The sequence below is a fragment of the Phasianus colchicus genome, chromosome 1, assembly GCF_987193195.1.
Source record: "Phasianus colchicus chromosome 1, bPhaCol1.hap1.1, whole genome shotgun sequence".
Classification (NCBI taxonomy): Eukaryota; Metazoa; Chordata; class Aves; order Galliformes; family Phasianidae; genus Phasianus; species Phasianus colchicus.
The window spans coordinates 1892214-1917944 of NC_143436.1; the positions used below are offsets into that span (position 1 = coordinate 1892214).

At 48.1% G+C, this 25731-nt stretch overlaps 4 protein-coding genes across 9 annotated transcripts; 3 read left to right on the forward strand and 1 right to left on the reverse strand.

The window, feature by feature from the left end:
* Positions 1 to 28: 28 nt before the first annotated feature.
* Positions 29 to 6080, forward strand: LOC116236453 (carboxypeptidase A1-like). Its single transcript, XM_031605089.2, has 11 exons — positions 29 to 1734; positions 2297 to 2378; positions 3025 to 3159; positions 3327 to 3425; positions 3579 to 3680; positions 3868 to 3969; positions 4486 to 4596; positions 4717 to 4807; positions 4921 to 5120; positions 5494 to 5578; positions 5675 to 6080. Exons 1-11 carry the CDS (start codon positions 1631 to 1633, stop codon positions 5860 to 5862), a joined length of 1299 nt encoding a protein of 432 aa, XP_031460949.2. The 5' UTR covers positions 29 to 1630; the 3' UTR covers positions 5863 to 6080.
* Positions 6081 to 6706: 626 nt separating this feature from the next.
* On the forward strand, positions 6707 to 10424 carry LOC116236427 (carboxypeptidase A1-like). The gene is made up of 11 exons (XM_031605043.2): positions 6707 to 6853; positions 7064 to 7145; positions 7624 to 7758; positions 7840 to 7941; positions 8317 to 8418; positions 8503 to 8604; positions 8717 to 8821; positions 9048 to 9138; positions 9565 to 9764; positions 9995 to 10079; positions 10187 to 10424. Exons 1-11 carry the CDS (start codon positions 6738 to 6740, stop codon positions 10372 to 10374), a joined length of 1308 nt encoding a protein of 435 aa, XP_031460903.2. The 5' UTR covers positions 6707 to 6737; the 3' UTR covers positions 10375 to 10424.
* A 1943-nt stretch (positions 10425 to 12367) lies between these two features.
* Positions 12368 to 20214, reverse strand: CEP41 (centrosomal protein 41). 2 transcript variants are annotated; one of them, XM_031605091.2, is made up of 11 exons: positions 20114 to 20214; positions 19597 to 19660; positions 18645 to 18692; positions 16018 to 16079; positions 15584 to 15653; positions 14974 to 15118; positions 14638 to 14789; positions 14301 to 14368; positions 13349 to 13463; positions 12953 to 13168; positions 12368 to 12554 (listed from the first exon to the last, which is right to left on the reverse strand). In XM_031605091.2, exons 1-11 carry the CDS (start codon positions 20144 to 20146, stop codon positions 12424 to 12426), a joined length of 1104 nt encoding a protein of 367 aa, XP_031460951.2. In that variant the 5' UTR covers positions 20147 to 20214; the 3' UTR covers positions 12368 to 12423. The 2 variants fall into 2 exon arrangements, with proteins under 2 accessions (XP_031460951.2, XP_031460952.2); XM_031605092.2 differs by lacking the exons at positions 13349 to 13463; positions 14301 to 14368.
* On the forward strand, positions 20208 to 25698 carry MEST (mesoderm specific transcript). 5 transcript variants are annotated; one of them, XM_090132321.1, is made up of 12 exons: positions 20208 to 20426; positions 21355 to 21509; positions 21619 to 21698; positions 21780 to 21857; positions 22198 to 22334; positions 23251 to 23309; positions 23464 to 23504; positions 23595 to 23665; positions 24100 to 24201; positions 24379 to 24455; positions 24677 to 24740; positions 25128 to 25698. In XM_090132321.1, the coding sequence occupies exons 1-12, from the start codon at positions 20389 to 20391 to the stop codon at positions 25243 to 25245; spliced, it is 1020 nt and encodes a 339-aa protein (XP_089988447.1). In that variant the 5' UTR covers positions 20208 to 20388; the 3' UTR covers positions 25246 to 25698. The 5 variants fall into 5 exon arrangements, with proteins under 5 accessions (XP_089988447.1, XP_089988540.1, XP_089988500.1 ...); XM_090132414.1 differs by lacking the exon at positions 20208 to 20426 and adding an exon at positions 20608 to 20633; XM_090132374.1 differs by lacking the exon at positions 20208 to 20426 and adding an exon at positions 20612 to 20628.
* Positions 25699 to 25731: the final 33 nt, after the last annotated feature.

The following is a 25731-nucleotide window of genomic DNA, read 5'->3' on the forward strand; positions in this document are numbered from 1 at the left end:
CTCTAACATCTTCTAATCCAGTCATCCACCTGCCAACAGTATTGCCCAATAAACCACATCTCTAAGTATTGTAGCTACACGTTTCTTGAACACCATCCTTGTTATGTTGGTTTCTGTGTGTTTCTGTGGGTCTGGTAGACTCCTACAGGGTGTCACAGATTTTAGGACTCAGCCAAAAGATGAGCTTGGAAAGGAGAAGACTGCATCAAAGCATCCTGCCCTACGGTCTCTTGGGTGCCCTCTGCAGCTCCGTCTTCATTAATAAATGCCAAATGTGTTTGCACCAAGCAACAATCGCCCTTAGCAGCATTTTGTACTTTTATCAAACCTAACCCAAGGTTTATCTCGTCCTCTAATCCCCCAGCAGCTGGTGAGTTACTCACTGCTCCGTGTGCTTGTCAGGAGAGCAAACACTCCTGATACGAGTGGGTGAAATGTTAGTTCAGACTCATTGGCAAGGAATTAAAAGTGGTGGTACTACTGCTATTGGGTTAAACACAGCTGTGATGGGTACAGAGCAGCCTGTACCCTCCTGGCACTCATTTTCCAACCTGTTCCAAAACCCTGTCCTCCAACCAGTGATAAAATGCTGCTGGGAAAATCTTGCTAGTGGGAGGACTAGGGCTGCAGAGCTCTTGGATTCTGCTGAGCTGCAGGGACTCTTGCTGAAGTTGCAGACCCTTGAAGCTTCAATCCAAACATCTATGTTTTGAGGTTACCTGGCCCTTCTTCTGAAGGCATATGGCTGGAAGACTACATCCACTTTTGGGGTCTGCAGTATCAACAGGACCCTGAGCAAGTCTGGTGGAGGCCACCAGGAAGGACAGGAGGACGTCTTATGATGGGACACCGAAATGGGTTGATCTGGCCTGGAAATGAGATGGACCCAATAGCAGCCCTCCTATTCTTATGAGGATATTATTGTGAAAACAGGACCAGAAACACTGAGAGAGACAATGGGATCATCTGAAACAAGAGATTCAGGCTGGACACGTGAAAATCTTCCACCAGGAGGCCAACCCAGCAACAGACCACACTGTGGGGTCTCCATCGTTGGAAGACTCCAAAACAAAACGTGGAAGGACCTGGGCTTCCCCCAGCGCTGAGTCCTCAACAGGCTGTGAGGTCTCTACACTTGGAAGACTCCAAAACCCAACGTGGAAGGACTTGGGCTGCCCTCAGTGCTGAGTCATTTGGGAGGTGGGATACAGCCCTCCAGATATCCCATCTCATCTCAGCTACACCACGATCCACCTCAACGAAGACCTCAATCCTGGCACCACAGCTGGGACCAGCTCACAGTCATCATCACAAACACAAATAGGGTATCCTAGCTAGGAACCCTGTGATTTGGTGTTATGAAGCCATAAAAGACCCCCAACTGTGGCACCATCCCCTGTCCCACCCTGCTCCCACGGAAGCACGTCCTCACCGTCCGTCTGTGGCAGCACTGGACTTGGAGGAAGATGTTATCAGATCCTTCCCGACTTGGCTGCTCTTTTATTGACTTCTCCAAATAAAACAAACATTTGGGCTCCCGGAAGCCATTGCTGGCTTATCTGCTTGTGGCTAGTGGCCCTGCAGGGACGACAGAGGTGGCCTTGGTGGGGGACTATATAGGTGCCCATATATGCATTCGGGGCCCAAGGCTTACCAGCACCTGGTCAACATGAAGGTCCTCCTGGTCTTCACTGCCCTCCTGGTGGGCACCTTCAGCGAGCAGCTTTTTGTGGGGTGAGTCTTGCTGAAAGCAGGGGTTGGGATAGGGATGGGATGGGGATATGGATGGGAATGGGTTTGGGTTTGGGGATGGGGATGGATCCTGCTCACCTTATGCATGAAGAAAAAATCCGTTTGGGTGTTTCCTTCACTGGTGGTGGGACTTCCAAGCATTCCCCAGGGAACTGAGACACATTTGGGATTTTGCAGGAAAGCTCAGATTCTCCAGAGAGCTGTGCTTCAGCGTTTGGCTCCATTTTAAAAGCAAAAAGCTCTGTTAATGGGTTTTATTTCATAATGCTAATCTCTAGAAATCCCTCCCCAAATATAAATCATCGTTATCAAAGTGTTTGCTCTTTTGTTCACCCTTCCTTTCTGCTAAAGCCAAACCTGCCTTATTTCCTACAATTTTAAACACTCTTGTGATCAAAGGAAGGCGTGAGACCACCTTGAGCTCCCTAGTGCTTATTTTTTTTCCCAAGCGTGTTCTGAAAATGCAATTTCTAACTCAATGAGAACCACTCTTATCATCCCCTTCCTGTCCCCTGCACCCACTCATGGCTCTACCTCCCACTAGGGACCAAGTCCTCCGTGCTGTGGCCAGCAATGAGGAGCAGATTGCCCTTCTCAGGGAACTGGGTGAGCAGGTGGACCTGCAGGTGAGCCTACCATAATATCAATTTTTAACTTATTTTTATTTTTTTGCTTGAATGAAGAAGCTGGGTTGCTGTGGGGGAGTGAATCTTGGCAAGAAATTATGGCAGTAGGAGTAACAGAGAGAGAAATCAGTGATAGGGAAGAGACTCCCTGCCACAAACCTGATTTCAGGTTTATCTTTACCAAAAGATCAAAACTGGCACACAGTGACTCCATCATCTCATTGCAGCTGCTCAGTTCACAAATCCTCTTTATTCAAAGATGTGTCAATGAGCGATTTGGGTTGAAGTATGTCTGTAGAAAAGGTCCATTGAGTAAGGTAAAGAGCCTCCCAACCCTCCTGGTCCCCAAATTTGTCTACACATCTTCTTAGATCTTTGAAGACAGTAGGAATGGAGAATGTTTCATATGCTTCAAAGCAGTAGAAATTGAGAACATCTTAGATCCTTTAAGACAGTAGGAACAGAGGACTTCCTGGATCTTTCAAAGCAGTAGGAACAAAGAACTTCCTTGAAGGCAGTAGAAATTGAGAACATCAGATGCTTCAAGACAGATGAAATGGAGGCTTTCTTAAAACCTTTACAGCAGTTGAAATGGAGACCTTGGACCCTCCAAGGCAGTAGAAATGTCTCCTTTTGTCCCCACCAGGTTGATTTCTGGCGCGACCCCACCAAACCTGGGCGTCCGGCTGACCTGCGGGTGCCCTTCTCCAGGCTGCAAGCAGTCAAAGTCTTCCTGGAATCCCATGGCATTTCCTACAGCGTCATGATCGAGGATGTGCAGGTACGGCAGCCCCAATGGGTGGTGGAAATGAGGGAAATAGAAGGCAATGGTGGAAAATGCTTTGCAAAACCTACACATGGGGTGGAGATAGTGGGTTTTGGAGGTAAGAGACAGACTGCATTGGGGCTGGGTTGGATATTTCTCCCTGAAAACTTTCTCTCTAACAGCACTTACTGGATGAGGAAAAGAGAACCATGATGCTGTCCAGGCGGATGGAGAGAAGTGCCAACAAGTTCAATTTTGCATCCTATCACACTCTAGAAGAGGTACTTTGCTCTGCATAGTTTGTTTCGCGTTTGTGGAACCCAAAGCATGGCTGTGTCTGGAGAAGCTCTGCATGCTGTATCTGGTGCCAGACATCCTAATACCCAAAGGTAAAGCTAGGACAAGTTACACATCCCAGCACCTCCTCCTTTCAGATCTATGACTGGATGGACACCCTTGTGGCAGATCACCCCAACCTCGTTAGCAAGATCCAGATTGGTGAAAGCTATGAGAAAAGACCCCTCTATGTGCTGAAGGTGGGTACAGGGCCAACCTCTTTTCATTCCGACCAGGTGCTGGAGCACTATGGGTCTTCTCCTTGGAGTTCCCCAAACCCACCTGGATCTGGGGTTGGGCACAGATCAGATGGACCAGAGTTGCCTCCTACCCCAATCCTTTTGCCATTCTGGGAGCCAGAGGGCTGACATTCCATTCTCTGCACAGTTCAGCACTGGGGGATCAAATCGGCCAGCAGTCTGGCTGGACACTGGCATCCACTCACGTGAATGGGTCACCCAAGCTACCGGCGTGTGGACAGCCAACAAGGTAATCTCATAACACGGACATCACCATCCAAGTGGGTTGGGAGTGTCTGTGAGTGAACGTGACATCACCCAAATCTCACTGGCATGAGATAGCCCACCATCATTGCATCTATCCATGGCAATAAGGTTGGGCATCAGCTGGGGCCGTTCCTGGGCTCACAATCCAAGAATCAATCCCAGTTTCTTAAATAAAGTCCAGACAATGGCACCAACCTCATCCCAAACACATGCATGTGAAGGACATGGAAGGGAGAGAGAAGGAAAAAAAAAGGGATGAACAGGTCTTTGAAGTAAGGGCGATATTCTTGGGGTTGTAGGTTGAAGTCAGGTTGGGATTGTAAGCAGAGTGGGGACTGTCCATGAAGGTTTGGGTGAAGGGTAAAAGTTGCAAAACCAAACCACCTCCATGGATGTGTGGTTGAATCCAATTGGGAATAAAAAATGCTACAGCCTCTCCAGTTCTACAGTCCCTTGTTCCTGGGACACTGAGACAGCTCCCTCTCCCCTCCCAATATAGCTTGCTGAAGATTATGGCCATGACCCCACTGTCACCTCCCTTCTGGACACCATGGACATCTTCTTTGAGATTGTTACCAACCCCGATGGCTTCGCCTTCACCCATAGCTCTGTGAGTGTGGGGATTCTTTGGGGTTACATATCCCAATGGTTGGTTCCAGCCATTATGTCCAGCAGCATTTTTTTTGGATGGCATATGGAGTTGACTTCATGCACCTGTTGTCTCACATAGAACCGCCTGTGGAGAAAAACGAGGTCTATCAATGCTGGCTCATCCTGCATTGGTGTGGACCCCAACCGAAATTGGGATGCGGGCTTTGGAGGTGAGGTATCACTCACATCAAAGCCTTGAACCTTCTTGCTGCTGGGGAGAAACCCTGGGTTGAAACCTTTCCAGTGCACCTCATTGCATGGTTTCTCCTCCATCATGCCCCAGATGCTGGTTCCAGCAGCAACCCCTGCTCTGAAACCTACCACGGTCCCTATGCCCACTCTGAAAGCGAAGTGAAATCTATTGTGGACTTCATCCAAAGCCACGGGAATGTGAAAGGACTCGTCTCCATTCACAGCTACTCCCAGATGTTGATGTTCCCCTATGGCTACAAGAGGACACCTGCACCTGATCATGAGGAACTGGTGAGATGGCCCCAAAAAATGCCTATGGGGCTGCAACCACCAGCTTTGGGGGGAAATTGTTGGAATAGTGGTCTCATCAATCTTGATGATTCTATGATCCTATGAAAAGTCAGGTCAGACTATGCTGGGACCCCAATGTTCCTCCTGTTAGATTCAACCATGCGTGTTGAATCCACCATCTTCCAGGTCTTTTGGGGAGAGATACACCTCCCCAAAAGATGTGCCTCTTTCTGACAAAAATTAAGGGTGTTTTAAAGAAAAGCAAGAGCAGAGGGGTAGGAAAAGATGATGGTCCTGGTGTCCTGAGGTCTCTACTGCCTTGGGAAGATGTTGAGTCTGCTGGATCTCACTGTTCTGGGCTTCTCCTTTACAGAACGAGTTGGCTAAAAAGGCAGTGAACGACCTGGCAGCGGTGTACGGGACAGAATACACCTACGGCAGCATTGCAGACACCATCTGTAAGCATAGCATCCCTACCCCAAAACATCTTGACCAACCCTACAGCATGGCCAGCGCTCAGTGCTGGGGTCACATCTTCCTTCCTCTCCTTACAGACCTGGCAGCTGGCACCACCGTTGACTGGGCTTATGAGAACGGGGTGAAATATTCCTATACCTTTGAGCTGAGGGATACAGGGCGCTATGGTTTCCTCTTGCCCAGCAGTCAGATCATCCCCACTGCCACCGAGACATGGCCGGCACTGCTGGACATCTTGGTCCACATCCAGCAGCACCCATACTGAGCCCACTGGTGTAAAGAGGGAGATGAACCCTACTGGTCCTACCCCAACATACAACTCAATAAAAAAATCCCATACATTTTATGTGGTTTAAGCCTAGATCTTTGGTTTTTCATGGTAGCGCTTCAAAAACTCATAGAATATCCCATGTTGGAAAGGACCTATAAAGATCACTGAGTCCAACGAATCACAGAATGTCCTGAGTTGGAAATGATCCATAAAGATTATAGAGTCCAACTTCTGGCTTCACATAGAACCACCTAAAAACCAGACTATATGGTGGGGGAAAGGGAGGAAAAAAATCTGTTTTTATTCTCCCATTTTTGTTTTGGTCTTACACATTCCCATCCCTGCTCTCTGCCTGTCCCCAAAGGACATTGCAGAGTGTGGATGGATGGCTTACCCCAAATTTATTGCTTTTGGGGCAGCTCCAGTGTCCCTTCCCTTTGCTTTGGGTAGGCACAGGGACACCTCTGGGGACAAAAGGGGGATATCTTTGTGTGCCAAGGGCTTCTAAGAATTTACTGTATTATTTTTCCCAGCTGAGACAACCTGCACCTGTGCTAAACTTTCATCCAATTCCCACCCCCCAAGCAAACACCGTTTGTTGAATCATGAGAAAACCAACACCTTGCAGCTTGCTCAGCCCAACATTACCCTTTTTCTCCTCCTCTGTGGGCGGTGGGATTTGGGATCCAGCACCTGGTGTTACCTTCCCATATCCTGCCCCCTTGAGTCACCGACGGCTCCATCTGGTTTCCAGCTCCCAGAACAGGTTTCACTCAACCTTGACCACACCGTCCAGAGCAGAGCCCTCCCATGGCCCTGGGAATTTGGGCAGGTGGAGGGGGCTGGGCTGGAAATCACCAGGATTTAAGATGTCCCGAGGTGCTGTGAGGACCTGGGACATATTCATTCGGCTTGAAATGAGGGCACTCCTGCTGCTGGCTGCCCTGGGGGCAGTGGCTGCTGCCACCACTGAGAATTTTATCGGGTAGGAGGATCTGGACAGTGGAGGTGGCTGGGATGGGGATATTGACTGGAATGGTGACAACGGGTTATTGGGGACATTGGCTGGGATGGGGATGCTGACTGAGATGGGGGACAGTAGCTGTTTCAGTCCCTGCGTGACAAGGACAGCAAGTGTGTGGGATGGATGGGGTGATGGCTGTGCTGGACCCCACAACACCCTCTGACCCCACAGGCACCAGGTGCTACGCATTGTCCCCAGCAGTGATGCTGAGCTGCAGAAGGTGCGGGAGCTGCAGGAGCTGGAGCACCTCCAGGTATGGGATGGGAGTGGGGGGAGCTTTTAGGGACCCCTTCCAAGTCTTCTAATGTGCACCCCTGAGCTATGGTGCAAAGCAGGGATGTCTCATTGTTGGGGTATGGGGAGAATGATGTCCCATGGTGGGAAAAGGAGTGATGATGTTTCATAGTGCAGTATGGGGAGGGGGATAATGTTCCATTGTGAGATAAGGGGTATGATGTCCCGTAGTGGGATAAAGGGGGGATGATTGTCCTTAGTGGACTTGAGAGGAGATGGTGTCCCATAGTAGGGTACGAGGAATGACATCTTGTAGAGGAATGATTGCTGGAGACGATGATGTCCCACGGTGGGGTAGGAATGATGTCCCATGGTGTAATAGAGGTGAAGAAGATAACCCATAGTGGGCTACATAGAGAAAAACAGGACAGAAGGGGGAGGGAGAGGCACAATCTAAGGCAGGATCTGACCCTCATCCCATTTTCTCCCCAATCCAGCTGGATTTCTGGCTTTCACCCCGTGGCCTTGGGGACCCGGTTGACATCCGTGTGCCCTTTCCCAGCCTGCAGCCCCTCAAAGCCCACCTGGAGGCTAACGGTGTCCCCTACTCCATCATGATTGAGGACGTGCAGGTCGGTGGTGCTGGTGGGAGTGCTGGGTGGAAGTCATGGGTTGGTGAGGGATGAGGTTTCATCTTGCCCCATATCCCACAGGCGCTGGTGGACCTTGAACAGATGCAGATGCTTCGTCGCCGCCGTTTCATGCCATTCTCCACCAGTACCTTTGACTACACCAGCTATCACACCCTGGATGAGGTGATACTCTGCATGGGGGAAGCTCAAGATTTGAGGCATTTTTGGGGGAAAAAAAACATTTTGGAATTGATTTTGCAAAGGGGTTTGTTCTAAATAGAGGAATTAATGAGCCATTCATAGAATCATAGATTCATTAAGGTTGGAAAAGACATCTAAGATCATCAAGTCCAACCGTCAATCAATCAGCACCATGCCCACTAAATCATGTCCTTAAATAAAATCATAGAACTGTTAAGGTGGGAAAAGACCTGTCAGATCACCAAGTCCAACCATCCACCTAACACCAATAGTGCCCACTAAACTATGTCCCCAAAAACCACACCTACTAATTCATCTACACATTCACAATCCCCTACATCCCTCTCCCAAACCCAGATCTACGCCTTCATGGACCTACTGGTGGCTGAAAACCCAAACCTTGTCAGCAAGCTGGAGATTGGCCATACAACAGAGAACCGCCCCATCTATGTTTTGAAGGTATGGGATTTGGGGCCTTTGAGGTGATCAGGTTCATGAGTTGGTTCTCATGCGGTCCCAGTTGCCCCATTTTTGCAATTCCAGTTCAGCAAAGGTGGCACGAATCGCCCGGCCATTTGGATTGACACTGGCATCCACTCCCGTGAATGGGTGACACAAGCAAGCGGCGTTTGGTTTGCCAAGAAGGTATGGGCAGATCTTACATCTCCAAAAGGCTGCAAGGTTCTGTAGACCCCTTATACATGCTGTGATCATCCCAATGGTGCTCCAGCCAGTCCCAAATCACCATCTTCTCTAGATTGTCCAAGAACAAAATGAAGGTCTGGCCAACATCCTGGACCAGATGGACATCTTCCTGGAAATTGTCACCAACCCTGATGGCTTTGTCTTCACCCACACCTCGGTACGGTGCTGGCATTCATCTCATCTGCTGTTGTTTGGAGCTGGGGAGCTGGACGTGGGCATCACACAGCTCCTGAGAGCTCAAAGCCTCTCTATCCACATGTCCTTCAGTTAAAAAGGGGGACATCCATGATCCATCCGTGTCCGCCAAGATGCTTTTGCTTCTCTGCTTGAGGCTGGAGATGCTCCAGCCCTGGATTCTGGTTGAGTTGGTTCTGTCCTTCTAGAATCGTATGTGGCGCAAGACCAGGTCCAAGCATTCTGGAGCTCTCTGCGTTGGTGTTGACCCCAACCGCAACTGGGACGCAGGATTTGGAGGTCAGAACTCTCCCTTTCATCTGACAGATTGTGTTCTGCCCTCTAGGTGAAGGCTCTGATAATGTTTCTGGCTCAGAGAGAGCCACTGGTGGCCCCAAGAAAGGGATGGGCTTTGGGTTCAAGGCATGGGTTTGCATTCCATCAGGTCTTTTGTGTCATCAGGAAAGAGATGGGCTTTGGGGTCAAGGCATGAGCTTGGGTTCCATCAGGTCTTTTGTGTTCTCAAGGAAGGGATGGACTTTGGGGCCAAGATGTGGGTTTTGGTCCCATGAGGTCTTTGGTGTCCCCTAGTGACCAATATGGTAGGGACCACAATTGGAAACCATCACACAATGTTTGTGTGGAGCCCCAGAAGCATTCCTCCTTGACCTCTGAGCCACCCAGGTGCCAACAAATGCTATATTTTCACCATTCTCTTCACCCCAGGCTCTGGGGCCAGCAGCAACCCCTGCTCGGAGACGTACCGTGGGCCCTACGCCAACTCAGAGCCAGAGGTGCAAGCCATCGTGGACTTTGTGAAGAACCATGGGAACATCAAAGCTTTCATCTCCATCCACAGCTACTCCCAGCTTCTGCTCTACCCCTACGGCTACACCACCACTGCCGTGCCTGACAAGGAAGAACTGGTAGGGCCTATTTTAGGGGACAGTGTGAAATACCCACACTACACCCCATGCAAGCAGGAAAGAAGACCCCACCCCCCCATGGGGACTCCTTGAGGCCAACACTATTGAGTTTTGCCATTGTTTTTTGGCAGTAGGATGAGTGTAAAAGCCTTTTTTTTTTTTTTCTTTTCCCCCTATTCTACCATAGACTTTCCCCTTTCCCAACTCACCTTTCTGTGTCTTCCCCTCAGCACCAGGTTGCAAAGGAAGCTGTGGCAGCTCTGTCTTCTCTGTACGGCACGAATTACAAGTATGGTAGCATCATCACCACCATCTGTAAGTAATTGTTGTCCCAGTGAAACCAAAATCACTCCTCCTCATGTCCTACCATGAAACAATCATGAGACACAGAGCGAGCAAAGTTCTGCTCTTTCCTCACCAAGATCAAGCAAGTGGAGGAACCATCGACTGGACCTACAATCAAGGCATTAAATATTCCTTCACCTTTGAGCTCCGGGACACAGGACGCTATGGGTTCCTGCTGCCTGCCAGCCAGATTGTCCCCACTGCCCAGGAGACATGGAAAGCTCTGGAGGTCATCATGGCACATACACGGGGTCACCTCTACTGAGCAGGATCTGGAGTTGAATGGTGGTTGAGTTGACTGGGGAGAAGAATGCAATAAATAAATGAGAAAAAAAAATTAAAAAGGATGGTTTGGGAGGTGTTTCTCTTCTTCCAAACACAACAAAAAAATTTTTTGGACATTCGGTGGTCCAGTTGATAGCCAACATGGAGTGTGTTGACCTATTGAAACTTCCACACTATATAGAGTTTATTCCTTTTTTCCAAACAGTACCAAGTCAAAAGTCCAAAACAAAACAAAACACCCAACCACCCACAGGAACTCATCAAGATGATAAGGCGACTGGAGAGTGCATTTGTTGCCCTGGATTTGAAGGATCTTAAACAGCACAAACAGTTTTGTCCCCCCATTTTGGAAGGTTTTCATGCAGATCAAAGCAGTTGGGTTTTCAGCTCCTTCCCCAACCACTGGAAAACAAAAGGATTTGATTTAAGGCAGCACACACAACTCTGACTCTCATCATTTTCAGCTGGATGCATCTGTAACACCATCACCTCCTTATGCTCAATAGGGTGAAATAATTCCTTTACCCCCACACTGCTGGATCAGGAGGAACATAAATAATCTCCTGGTGCTCTCATGTTCACACTCAGCTTCAGTTGTTATTGCCCCAGAAATAATACCAACCAACCAACCTAGGCAAGCCACCATCTGAAGCGAGCTGGAGATGGCAGTTGGTTCAATACTTTTATTTCACAGGGACATGGAAGTGGAGGTACAATACAGAACAGAAAGAGGCAGACAGCTCAGGACATGGAGATTGAAATATGCATGGGTGTCAGCCCCATCATACCCCAATGTTCATTTCCATGACGTATCCAAAGTGGATATCCCACTTTTCATCTTCCTACAGATGGATAGAAATAAGACACAGCCCTGCTGTACTTTTTATTTGTGTGTCAATACCTGACCAAGCCTTGCACTACACACTTCAGTACATACTTACATGCTCCCTCTGGAGGTGCAGGCCATGAGGTGATCAGAATTAGCTTTCCAGTTCCTGGCTGCAGAAATAGTGAGCTTTTCTGATGTAAGACCCATTGCTAAGTTTGGTGGTCCTCCTCCCATATTTGATACTACAACCAGTGACTGAACAGAGCAGCCCAGAGGCACAAAAGCTGCTCATTGTATCTCTTCCTTTCTTTCACAGGGATACAACATAAATAAAGCTGGTTGTAATTTCCACACCCTGCATCTGTTTTGTCATTGATGAGTTTCAGAGTATCTCAGATACTCCAGCCAGTGCAAGCACTGATGAGAGGAAAGCTCTCATGAAATCTCCACATCCTGTTCAGTTACCAGATTCATTTTTAGGGTTATTTTCAGGACTCTGATGAAAGGAGAGAAGAAGATATCCCCTTCAGCCACCCTAATCTTAAACAAACTACTCCAAAACACGTTGGGAAGGGTATACATAGGAATAAACTTCAATCCCTCTGACTCACCTTCAGAAAAACAGAGCCATTTCATAAATCATCCATAATTAAGGACAACTATCACGCTAGTGCATCACGCTGGTCGTTATTTCCCAAAACATCTTTATTAGAAACACTTAATAAATTAAAAAAAAAAGAGAGTTACGGAATCCTCTCTCCACCATTTTGGCAATTTGCTGAATGTCCATCCCTGCCACAAAACACCATGGTTTCTGCTCACAATTTTCTGACCCGTTTCCTTTCACTGTTAGCACAGCCTGCAGCTTTGAGCCCAGCACAGAGGAACGTTTGCTATAGACACAATTCCTTAGTCTGAACTGCAGGTCTTACAGATCCGTTGCTACTTGGTCACAAGGCTTCACTACCAGTTTTCCCCCCTCCCCTACAAATACCTGTCCTGAAGGTCACTTTGCCAACGTGACACTGCTCCTACAAGACATCACATCAACCCTTCCATCTCCCCAGCCTCACCCAAGCTGCCATTTATACATCACCACCGCTTTCCTCAGCGGATTCCTAAAATGACAAACAGGGCTGCACTGTTCAGGGTTCCCAGAACCTGGACTCTCATTTATTCAGTGGAAGGAGAGACGGCTGCTTATTTCCACGGCCTGTTTTGGAAGCTGCTCCTGCTGAGCATGCGGGATCCTGCCATGCTGGGGAGGCTGGGGCTGCTCCATGCTGTTGTTGCTTTGGAATCACGTCCCGAAGAGCCACGGCTGAGGCGACCTGAAGGAAAAAGATTGGAAACACAAGCTGAAGCTTAGGATGGAGAATGATGACATACCAATGGTTTGCTGCACCTTGTTACTGTCCTAACTCTAATCTTATAGACTCTTCAGTAATTCCGGGACAGTTTCAATCAGACTTTTTTTTTTTTCTGTTCTGCACAGCTTATGAACTTGCAAAATCAGCTCACCACCAAGAAAACCTAAAGGCATTCAAACACAATGGGCAGCACGGTGCATGTCTGCCCCAGCAGAACCAGGATCGTGCAGCCATACAAGATTTCAGTTCTTTGGGAACAGCACAGTTTGGAAATAAACCTCTCCCCTTTCCCAGCCATCTCACTGCAAGAATACAGCAAAGCAGGAGAATGCTGCGTGGCATCTGTCTCGGATTCTTACTGGCAGTGTCTGAAGGAAGCTGCTCCTCTTCGAGGTAGTACTTAATCTTCTGCAGATCTTCTGCTGAGTACCTCCATTTGCTCTCAGCACGTGTGGGTGGCACTTTGGGAACAGCCTTTTTTCGGGCAGATCCTGTGGGAGCTGCCACCTGGCAGGACATGGGGAGTGAGCCAGTGATGAGTCCTTCTGGGACCTTCTGTGCAAGCACCTTCAGCCCTGGAGATGTACAGACCACGTGTTATTAATGACCACCATCCAATGTGGGAGCAGTGATTTCACCATCACATGATGGATCTGACCATTTTTTTCCCCACCTCCAGCTCACACAAAACCCACTGAGCCCACTTGGGTCCTACTGAACCCACTCCCCCCACTGTCCTGCCCATCCCTACTGACCTCCAGACAACATGAACAAGTTCTCAAAGCCCCTCTCACACATGGTGGTGGCAGCCTGGCTTGCGAGCCGTTCATCGTCGTCGTACAAAATTATAATCTTTCCATGGGCATTTTTCTGATGGGTGGAAGAGCTAAGGGTGTATTTGTCAATTTGAGGTGACTTAAAGCCATAGAATCATAGACCAAGGATAGAAGAGACCTCCAAGATCATCCAGTCCAACTGTTGATTGAGACCTAATACGTTTCAGAATGAAGCTGGAGATAGACTCCCTGTGTGATTTCCAGCTATTGGGTAGGAAAGCCTTCCCCTCAGTGTTTCAAAATGATTTCTCAGCAGCTGAAGCAAGCACTGGAAGTGCACAGCCTGATCCCCTCTGTGAGCATATATTTCACCACTGATCTGAAGATTGGTTAGCAACAACCAGTCAGAAACAATTTGTTGACAACCTCCCCTCTCCCCTGCAGCCCTCCCACACTAATAACTTGGGAAATGATCAGCCTAATCCCAGCTAATAATCCTCTTTTTGTCCGCCTGAGAAAAGACAATCCTCATCAAGGTGCTGGGAGGAAGCCAAAGGATTTGATTTGAAGCCCAGTGATCGAGCAACAGCGAGAGACAGCTGCCCAAGGGATACAACTGTGACTGCTTGAAGGCAAGGCCAATCCCAGGAAACACCAAATTCAGACAGCTCCCACTGAAACCAAGAAGTTTCTAAGCTCTAAGGAACTAAAACTCAGCGTCTGATGACTGCAGCAGAGCCCCACCAGGTAATCAAAGCCTGCAGAAAGGAGTTTTCCTCCCATCCTCCTTGGAATCCCAGGATTTTGGTGGTTAAACACCGTCCTGGTCAGAAGAACTGGGTTTGGAATTGGTTTTGGAAGCCCTTGCCAACATGTTACCAGTTGGTTTTTCTCATTGCTGTTGATTCCACACTACATATATAAAGGATACATATTCCAGAATACTGTTTGTATATGGATTCATGGCTCTAGACAGCATTGTAATAGGATAAGAATAAGCTGCAGAGGAAGAAAAAAAAAAAAAAAGAAAAAAGAAATCAGACTGTGGCTGAAACCAACATCACAATCTGCAACACAGCTGACACAGGGTTGTAGGAATAGATACGGAAAACAGATTGGAAACTCAGTGAATTAGGGATTAATATCAGCCCCATTCCCTCATCCCTTTCCAGGGAGGATGGATGTGTGAAGGAGTGCAGAGAGCATCCAAGCAAAGCCCACCAGAACAACACGCAAGCCTTCAGCTGACAGCAGGCAGGGCTCCTCACCTCCAATTATGTGACACTGGTCGTAAGCATCGCGGTCTCGTACATCTAACAGCAGGAAGGGGCAGTCAGGATAAGGAGTATCCTTTGCCTGGGGGTCTGCTTTCTTATGAGTGTCCTTTTCTATATCCAACTCACCGACACCACTGATCAAACTGTAAGAGGAAAGCAGATGTTATGGTGTAGGTGCTCCTTCTGAACACTTCTGTACCTCTTAACCATGAGAAGGTGCTTTTTTCCCCTCCCAGTTTTCCCAATAGTTCATTTATGTCTTAACAGCTGGTAAGAAAACAGTTATCTGCCATGAAAAAAGGTTGGTTTTGTGTTGTTATCAGGCACCTCTGCAGCGTGGAGCGATACGATTCTCCAGCTCCGGTGTTGTTTATGAACAGGACAGGACTGGGGGGTGTCCCATTGGGGCTCTCTTTGCCATTTGTCCCCGCTGTGAGCTCAGCATCTGCATCTGAAGCAGCAGAATTGCCATCTGAGGAGAGAGCAAGGCGGAAAGATTAAAGTGTTGCAGGAAATGGACGAGCAGGTTTTGAGCCCAGGCTCTATTTTATGAAAGGAAGTGCATCTCAGCAACAGCTCCGTCCTCATTCTCTTACAAGGATGACTTACTGAGAGCCCTATGTCAAAAAGGAGAAAGAGCCACATGATTTCTGAGAGCTGAAGATCTCCTTTTTAGGAATTGAGCAGAAATTTAACAGCTCATCTCATTCTTGCTGTACATTATATATTGACTTACTGCACCAAAACTTCTCAGTGTGATGACTTTCCTTCTTGAGAGCATTTCTGCTTTAGGAGTTATGCAACCCAGAGCAGAATGGCTGCAGATGGGGTTATTTCCCCCCTAATAAAAGGGCTTGCTATGCCTGCCAGGGCACAGTTCAAGGTGTGACAGCAATCTACAGCTCCATTTCTTTGTGCTCACAATAAATATTGTTACCTTCCAGCTTGTGGATCTCCTCATTCGTCACTTCTAAGGTTTCATCAGACAGAGAAGCAACCTGAACGACCTGCAGGGAACAAAAGCAAGCCACAAAGCCTTGATACACATACACAGCTATCAGTGAAAGACAGCAGGGATCACCTTAAGGAAAAATAATCCTCAAGCCAACGTATCTTTAACCCAGCATACTTTCCACTGGGCTTAGGGGTCAAATATAGATGTATGTTTGAGAGAGACTTGCAGTGCTAGAGCCATTTATTAAAGGTCGTAACAAAAAGGAAGAATACTCTGCTTCAGGACAAAGCAGGAAAAGAACTGTAGAAGAGCCCCATTAGAAAAGAATTATCTGTTGTCTGAGGCTATGTAACCACAGGGAAGGCTTTGGGTAAAGCAAGGACAATGAGCAAGAGAGAGAGAAGATCCACACTTACCAATTGGGCAAAAGTAGTCACTTTCAGTCTTTTAAAGAGCTCATCCTTTCTGTACCTGTAATCTTTAAAAACAAAACAGAAGAGGGTCAACACATCTCAAACCAATTTTCAGCTCTTGCACATAACAGGGGGAAGGCATCGCCTCAGTTACTTTGCAGATCCTTGCAGAATGAGGCTGAGATACACCCATGCTCTAAGCTTTTTGGGAAACACTAAGCTCTAATATTAAATATCTATGTTCAATCTGACTGTTTAAGACACTCCAGGTTTTCTCATGCTGACAATAAATCACAGGAACTGGAATTTAACACAAAATGAACAACCAACACAAGGGGTTTAAGGCAGGAAACGGAACAGACTGCTGCAGATGCCAGCTTAAAGCAGACATAATTGCTGCAAAGAGATGGGACTAATTAAATCTTAAGCCTGAAGACAAAGCTTAGAGGATGAGAAAACCCCATTGGAACAACTGGCAAGCAAGCAGAGCAGAGATGATGGAGCTCAGTGATGATAGGGATGGAAGCCTGAGTGCTTTGAGTGCTCTTTCTTTCCCTTCTTCCTTGCTTATGAGGCTCTACCCTTCACATCACAGATTTCCATTTGGAAATAAGTAAAATCCTTTGCATTTTTTTCAGTATCTTCAATAACTGTTGGGGGATACACCTGGCTGGCCTCACTCTGAGTAAAAGGAGCTAATAATGCAGCACAGAACCTTCATCCAATCCAGTTAAGCAGCTCTAAATCCCACCATCTGCTGAACTTCCCTCAATAAGCAGCAGGGAGACGGGGGAGGAGGGCTCCAATCCTCATCCCTGTAACTGCTGTATGAGGAACAACTGCAATGCTTCCCTTATGGGAACACTCTGTATGAGATTCCCATCCCATTCCTCCAGAAGCAGGCTGATTCATTGCCAGCAAACAGAAACCAACAGGTTTCAGAAAGTCAAAGAGCTGAAAGCGATGCTCAGAGCTCGTGTAGGATTCCTTGGTTTCAAGCATCAGCTCTGTAACTTTGAGACAACAGCAGTGATTCTCTCTCAGACAGCACCTGCCCAGCACAAAACCCTGGTCATGAGAAGAACAAGAAGTGATTTTGATTTAGAAAGAGAACTAAAAGCAGCAAAACTTACAGTGTAAACACATGCATGTGACAGCAGTGCTTTAATTGCAACCACTGTGCAAAACTGGATGCTTTCTGCCAGTCTCTGTTAAGGAATCTTTACTCCAGAATAAGCTTTTATAGCCCAACTCTTTAGCACCCAACAGTTGCCAGCACTAAGCCTGACCTGGAACAAACAGCTGAACGCCTAAAGAAGGACCTCAACCATCACCAAAGAGTGCAGAAGAAGAGCTGCTCCTGCCCACAAAAGCAATGCTACATACCTGGTTCTGCCCTGGGAGCTCCGTTTGGATTTTCTGACATTGTGCTTCAGGATGCAAACGCTCTGTGGGATATGGAAAGTTCCTCCAGTGCTGGAGCACAGAGAAGGGAAGAGACGTGGCGTCTCTCCTCAAGTCGCTGCTCCAAAGGATAATGATCATGCTCCCAGCTATCTTATTTTTGATTCCACTGCAGGCTCAGGGTATAAAGCCCCACTCTCTCACATTACACAGAGACAGAGAGCTCGCTGTGCTACGTATTCAGAGTTGAACCCAAACGGTGTCATCTATCCATGAGAAATCAAGGGAGAGGAGTTTCTGAACTGCCTGGGAACACAAGGTGCCCATTCAGTGTCAACACAATGGGAAAGTTCCTGCTGGAGCCCAGGACCAGAAACAAAGGGATTTCTACCCAAGGAGAAATCAGATTCACAGGAGAGATTGAAAACCAAAAACACTGACACAACAAGATTCTCAGAGCTGATAAAAAAAAAAAAGTGATGGCAGCGCAGTGTTTGGGACTGAAATCTTAGTCTGTCAACACAGGATTTTGGAAAATAAGGGTGTTTCTCTCTTTGCTTTCCCAGAAGATCTGTGGTGCGTTGCAAACAAACAGCCACAAAGGGTCTTTTTGCATGAAGCCAAACACAAACACGTTTACGTGCTACATTAGTGACCTGCCTTACACACTGAGCACTGCCATCTCACTGTGCTGCACTAAGAACGAAGACTGAAGATTGAAAATCCTAATTAATCCTCTTTAATTGTGGGGATTTTTCTTTCACACCGGTAAACGCAGCTCAGGGGTTTAATAGCTTTGCTGGCTCTGCATGAAAATAGTGCTGACAATGGCTGGAAATAAAGCAGGAAAAGCTCAGCTTTATCAGCATGAATTTTAACAAGCTCCTTTTCGGTGGGAGCACAGAGCAAAGGATGGGATCAGCTGTGCTTCCAACAGCCCAAAGCCTCAGAGCTGTTAGATCCAACCAAATCACCAACTATAGCCCCAAAAAAGCAGTCAAGTGGCATGAAAAAGTGGAAGGTGCTCACAAGAGAAGCAAAGTAGGAAAACTATGGCATTTCTTTAAGCTGCTGGTGTGTGTTGATGGAGTCTCTTCCTGTGGGCACTGTCAGAGAGGAGATCTCTGAGCAAGCAGAAGGCTCAGGATTCAGCACTGCTGCTCAGAGCTCCTTCAGTTTGGAACAAACCCACACAGTTACATCCTGCCTCCCCTCCAGGTACTCACTTCTTTTGATTTCCTCCAACTTCTCAATGTATTTTGTCAGACTGCACCCTGTAACAACAGCAACCAAACAGCTTGTTACAAATCAGCGCTTTTCATCACGGCTAATAAGGCTTAAATAACTTTAAGAAGGAAGAGATGGCCACTCTGATGCTTTGCTGCACCTACAGGCAGGGTGAAAGCCCCTGTATGGGATGCAGGAACTCACAGAGAATAGTCACAACTGAAAGAACTCAAACCTTTGGTGTGCACTCACAACTGAAAGAGCTCAAATCACAGTACTAAGGAAATCCCTCTACAGAATGCAGCCAACTGCTTTATTTTATGGGATTTTCAGCACGGGGCACCAAATACAACCTCCACACCAATCCCTCTCTGCTAGAAAGAAGTTCTGTCGAGATTTCAGAGGACAACATCATTGCCTTCAGGAGGCCATCACCTGCAGCTCTGTACACGAGTCTGAACGTTCAGCCTTTGCAATCAGAGAGCTGAAATCAGTGTTGGCACCCAAATCCCACTTCTGATCTATGGCCCCAAATCCCACCTCTGATTTACAGCCCCAAGAGCAGCTGTGGTTACGCTGTCCTTTTCCCAGCATTGCCTTGGGTGTACCACTGACAAGAGGTAAAATCCAATCACTTTAACTGTACAAAAAGCTCAAAAGCTTTTGAGCAAATAATTACTGTGAATTATATCTTTGTCATATATTAACTTATAGAAGAAAGGCCAACGCATAGCAACTCCAAGCTCAGTAACTTCTATGGGAGTGCACAGATCAGAACCTGACATCAGAACCTGACATGAATAATAAGGCAACTATCACAAGGATCCAAATTACAACATAAGCTCTGGCACTGATGCAGAGGATTGGGGTGAAGCAGCCGAGATGCTCAGCATCTGTTATTCCCCTCCTCTCTACTGGGCAGTTTTTAAGCCCTCTGATGGTGTCACTCACCGGTGTCGAGGCGGGTTTTGATGTGTTGGTACCGGGGGTTCTGAGGGATGCGCCTGGTTAAGTACTGTGGGATGAGAAGGGAGGAATCAACGCAGGAAAGGGGAAACGATGGGACACGGGGACGGCCCTATGAGCACAAAGAGCAGAGAACAGCCCCGCAACACCCTCTGATTGCCAGCAAGCCAGGCTCACGAACCATCAGCTCTGCACCAACGCACCAAAAGGGCTCACAAACCCAACTCCACCCCTCTCTGCCCCATAACCCCCACAGCAAACCCCCAAATCCTAATTACTCCCCACACAGACCCTCTCCCCCCCTCCTTTCTCCTCTCCCCCCTCTCCTCTCGCCTCCTCTCCTCAGAGCCCCCCCCCACTGTTCACCTCAAGGCCCCCCCAACCCTTTTACCCTCAGGGCCTTCACTCCAAGGCCTCCCCCTCTGGGACCCCAACCCCTTATACCTCAGGGCTTCCCCCCCAACGTTCCTCCCTTGCCCCTACCACCCCCCTCCCCGCCCACCTCCGGGTCACCGACGCTCCTCCTGCTCGACATCGTCTCACAACGCTTCACACGCTCCGCCGCCTCCCGCCGTCCGGCTCCGTCTGCCCCCACCACGCAACAATCCCCGCCCCGATTGGCCGCCCGTTGCCCCTTCAGCCAATCAGAAGCGGCGTAGCAACGTTCGGCGAACTGACGGCGTTCTGCCGTTGCCGGGCAACGGGGAGACGCCGGGAGCGAGGAGGGCGTGGCCAGGCTGAGAGGCGTGCGCATGCGCAGGAGGCCCTGCCCACGAGATGGAATGGCGGCGCGGGAGCCGCGCACCTGAAAGCGGGTGAGGGAGCGCCTGGCCTGAGGCCACGCCCACCGCCGCCAGGGGCGTGGCCTCCGCCAGTCAGGAGAATGGAGCGAGTGGGGAGGGGGCGTGGCTAGAGGGATGGGGGCGTGGTCTAACCGGAGCGTGTTGGGGAAGGGGGCGTGGCTTGCTCGTGGAAGGAGGCGGGGCTTAGTGGTGAAGGGGTGGAGCTTAGAGGGGGGTGAGGTGTGCGTGGACGTGGGGAGGGTTATGGGGATGTAGAGGGGGTCGTGGGGGCTGTGGGGAGGTTATGGGGACACAGGGAGGGTCATGGGGTCACAGGGTGGGTTATAGAGCCACGGGGAGGATTATGAGTTGGGTGTTGTGGGGATATGGGAAAGGTTATGGGGACACAGGGTGTTATAGGGATATAGGTATGCTTTGAGAGCATAGGGAATGGTTATAGGGGCATGGGCATGGGAAGGGTTATGGGGATATTGGGAGGGTTATGGGGAGGGAACAGGTATTTATGGGAGTGAGGTTGTAAGTGAGGTTATGGGGACATAGAGAAGTTAGGAGAACAAGGGGGTGGTTGTAGGAATGAGGGATGGTTTATGGGAATGGAAAGGGTTATGGGGACGTAGGGAGGGTTATGGGCTTTATTGGGATTGGGGGTGGGTTATGGGAATGGGTGGGCTGTATGGACACGGAAATGGTTATGGGGTATGGTTATGGGGACTTGGGGAATGGAGATGGGGGAGCATTATGGGGAATGGGAACGAGGACATGGGGGATGGTTATGGGGACTTTGGGGGAGGTTATGGGGATGTGAGGTTATGGAGACATTGGGGGTGGTTATGGAGATGTGAGGTTATGGGGACATGTGGTTATAGGGATGGGGGGATATGGGGTGGACAGACATCGATGGGAATGAAGTTATAGGGACAAGCTATCTCACCTCCTGCAGGATGAAGGAGTGGTGGGTGCAGGTGGGGCTGCTCAGCGTCCCACTCCTGGCCGTGTACCTACACATCCCACCCCCACGGCTCTCCCCAGCACTGCTCTCCTGGAAGGCCTCTGGAGCTTTCTTCACCTACAAACACCAAAGCATCTTCTACAGAGGTGAGGACACCCCATGACCACCAGGAAATTGGGTTGCGGGAGATATTTGGGCTAAAATCCTTTTGTTTTGGTGGTGCCACATCTTGAGGTCCTTCCATTCCCTCCATAGATTCCACTGGTGCTGTGGGCAGTTCCGACGTTGTCATCCTCCTGCATGGCTTCCCAACCTCCAGCTATGACTGGAGCAAGGTGAGAACATGGGGACACCTCGCTGGGATTCCTCCCTTGTGGCAAAACTTCTATTTTCCTACATTTTTTTCTTCCTCGCAGATATGGGAAGGACTGACTCAACGCTTTCACCGGGTGATTGCTCTGGATTTTGTAGGGTTTGGGTTCAGTGACAAGCCTGTAAGTAGCCTGGAAAGAGGAACTATTATGGGTTTGGGAATTGGTGTTCATTTGGGCTTCAGATCCCAATTTCTTCCCCTGTTATGAAAAAAGAATGAGACATTCTAATAGCAGAAGGGATAAATAAGGCTCATAGTGGAGATGGGTTGAGTCAGTACGTCGTCCTTCCTTGGGTGTGAGGTCCTTTAGGGCACATGGAGAATGTTTATGGGGACATCCTAACTGCTTTGAGATGGATCACAGAACACTGCCCCGAGCTCCCAACTCCTCCATCAGGGTCTTTATTTTGGAGTGTTTATGGGTTCACATGCTCTCACAATTATTCTGCTTTACTTGGCAGAGGCCCCACCACTACTCCATCTTCGAGCAAGCCAGCATTGTCGAGCGGCTGGTCCGTCACCTCGGCCTCCACCACCAGAGGATAAACCTCCTGTCCCACGATTATGGGGATACGGTTGCACAGGAGCTGCTCCACAGGTTGCTGGTCTGGCTGTTCCATGGTCATAGAATCAACTGGTTGTTTTGGAAGGACCTTAGAGGCTGTAGAATCATGGGAGATTGGGTTGGAAAGGATGTTATAGAACATAGAATCATGGGATGTTGGGTTGGAAAGGATGTTAGAGATTGTAGAATCATGGGAGATTGGGTTGGAAAGGATGTTAGAGATCGTAGAATTGTGGAATGTTGAGTTGGAAAGGATGTTAGAGATCGTAGAATTGTGGGATGTTGGGTTGGAAAGGATGCTAGAGATCGTAGAATTGTGGGATGTTGGGTTGGAAAGGATGTTAAGAGATTGTAGAATTGTGGGATGTTGGGTTGGAAAGGATGTTAGAGATCGTAGAATTGTGGAATGTTGGGTTGGAAAGGATGTTAGAGATTGTAGAATTGTGGGATGTTGGGTTGGAAAGGATGTTAGAGATCGTAGAATTGTGGGATGTTGGGTTGGAAAGGATGTTAGAGATCGTAGAATCGTGGGATGTTGGGTTAGAAAGGATGTTAGAGATCGTAGAATCGTGGAATGTTGGGTTGGAAAGGATGTTAGAGATCGTAGAATCGTGGAATGTTGGGTTGGAAAGGATGTTAAGAGATTGTAGAATTGTGGGATGTTGGGTTGGAAGGGACATTAGAGATCGTAGAATTGTGGAATGTTGGGTTGGAAAGAATGTTAGAGATTGTAGAATCGTGGAATGTTGGGTTGGAAAGGATGTTAGAGATTGTAGAATTGTGGGATGTTGGGTTGGAAAGGATGTTAAAGATCATCAAATCATGGGATGTTGGGTTGGAAGGGACATTAGAGATCGTAGAATCGTAGGACGTTAGGTTGGAAGGGCTTTCTTAGAGATGCCCCCCCAGCTTGCAGAGGGTGTTTCACCATTTCCCCTTCTGTTCCCAGGTATGAGAACAATAAAACTGGCAGCATCCTGATCAACAGCCTCTGTTTGTCCAATGGAGGTAAGGTTTGCCCAGCACACTGGGATGTGTGGTAGGATCAGATTTTAGAGGTCCTTTGGCTCAGGTTTTCACCAAGATTGCTGAAAGGAAAGACTGGGAAATGCAGAACAACACAGTTACAGCATTACAATTCTGTTCTCTGTGATCCTTCCAGGAATTTTCCCTGAAACGTACTACCCCAGATTCATACAGAAGGTGAGCCTGTGGGAAAAGCACACCAGACTCATCCATCTGTGCCCTACAGAGTGGTGGAGTGGTGCCATCTACTTTTTCTTTCTGCCCCAGGTTCTCAAGGATGGGGGCTTGCTGTCCCCCATCATCACGAGGCTGATGAACTTCTTCTTCTTCTCCAGAGGGTGAGCTGGGCTCTGTGATGGTGGGTTCAAACCATGGGTGGGGGATGTGGAGAAGCGTGAGTGCAGAGATTTACATATCAGGTATTTGGCAAAGAGAGATAAATCCCAGGCACTGTCCCAGCAGAGTTTTGCTCCTGAATTTGAATAATCAAATCAAGGTTGGAAAAGTGGTTTATTTTGCTGGAATCCTTCTCTCCTATGAGGATGGAATAGCATGTGTTAGAGGCAATAAAACCTCTAAACCACGCTTTACATACAGTATAGGATCAGATTCATATTTTCACCAGATATTGCACATTTCTTCGATTTCCAAAAAACCTTCGGGGCGAATGTGAAGCATGTTTGGGGGATGAGCTGTAGGGTTTGCTGGCACCCACGTGTTTCACAGCATAAGCTGGGAGTGCTGACCCTTTTGTGCCCTGGACTCTTTTCAGGCTTGGAGCTGTCTTTGGGCCATACACACAGCCCTCACAGGCAGAGTACTGGGACATGTGGACGGCGGTGAGGACCAACGATGGCAATCTCGTTGTGGACAGGTAGGCTGCTGGGATTGCTGCAGGAGTTCTTGAGTTTGACACTTTTGAAGGTTGCCAGTGCTCAGCCAGGCATCTGGATGTAGGATCCTCAGTCACCAGATGCTTCTGTTGGGCTTTGGGAAAGATGCGGGGTGTGATCTGAACACATCAACTGTGTAACAATGGGCTTCTCTTCAGTATTTTGCAGTACATAAACCAGAGGAAGAAGCACAGAGACCGCTGGGTTGGGGCTTTGATGTCCACCTCTGTCCCACGTAAGTAGGAACTTCTCTTTTCCCATTTGAAGTGAGGCTCCCATCCCTGGAGATGCTGAAGCATGGTGCTGGCTCCTTCCATTCATCAAGGAGCTTCTTGCAATGCTGATGAGAATAACAAAGCTCAAGTTGGATCTGTGCAGGTTCAGTTGGGTCACCTCCTTGGCTTGGTTAAGAATGTCCATGGATACAGAAGCTCAATTTGTGCTTCTTTCTTGCAGTGCATTTAATTTACGGACCCCTGGACCCTGTGAATCCACACCCAGAGTTTCTCCAGCTTTACAGGTAAGACACAGAGCAGCAGTATGCAGCTGGAGTTTCATTTTACAGGGCGTTTTATCTCAGTTCCCTTTCCATAGGTTGGTTTTCCTTTTCACCTCCAATCTACATAGTCAGGCAGGACAGTAGTTTGGAAATTGTTTCCCAGTTTTAGGCATCAAAGTCACAATTCTTAGTCACAGCTATCGTGCATGTGATGATAAATCTTAACTGTCTGATGTGGTTAATTCCAGAAAATAGAACAGGGGTCAGCTGCAGCTCTTGGAGGGTTTTTGGTGCCAAAATCCAAGTTATGGAGAGAATCCCAACTGTGAAAGACAGCATTCACCAGCTGCTGGCTTTCTGTGCCTGCTGCAGTTCCTGTGCTTAAGTCTTGTTCCATTCTTCCAACAGAAAAGTGCTTCCCATGTCCACAGTGTCGGTGCTGGATGACCACATCAGCCATTACCCCCAGCTGGAGGATCCAACAGGCTTCCTGAATGCGTATTTGAACTTCATCAACTCCTTCTGAGCTGCTGCAGCTCTGTTCTCTCTGTTTACAGCTCAAGAGACCTTGAGTTTTATCTCCAGACACAAGACATTGGATCTGTAAGCCCCCAAAGTATAGACAGTGATGCTATGCTATATTTGTGCCTGTCAAGGGGCAACTAAGCATCATAATTTTGGCTTTGGTAATCTTTTTACATGGAAGTCAGCACAAGATCCCTCCTTCCCCCTCTATTTCCAGCTTTTGATAAAGGACTTTTCACAGCTTGAAGCCCAGGAGAAATCTCCAGTGGTGTTTGGTATAATCTGACAAGGTTCAGAGAATTGTTATTCCACAGTACAAAAAGAATATGCCATTCATAGGTGAAGTTTAATCTCTCTATATATTGGGTTTTTTGGTCTCTATTTTATCCAAAATTATTTAAAAATTGTACATTTATGGGCTAGCAGAGTCTGCAGGTTTAGTGTGTTTTTTAACTACTTATATTTTACAGCACCCATTTAGGAATAA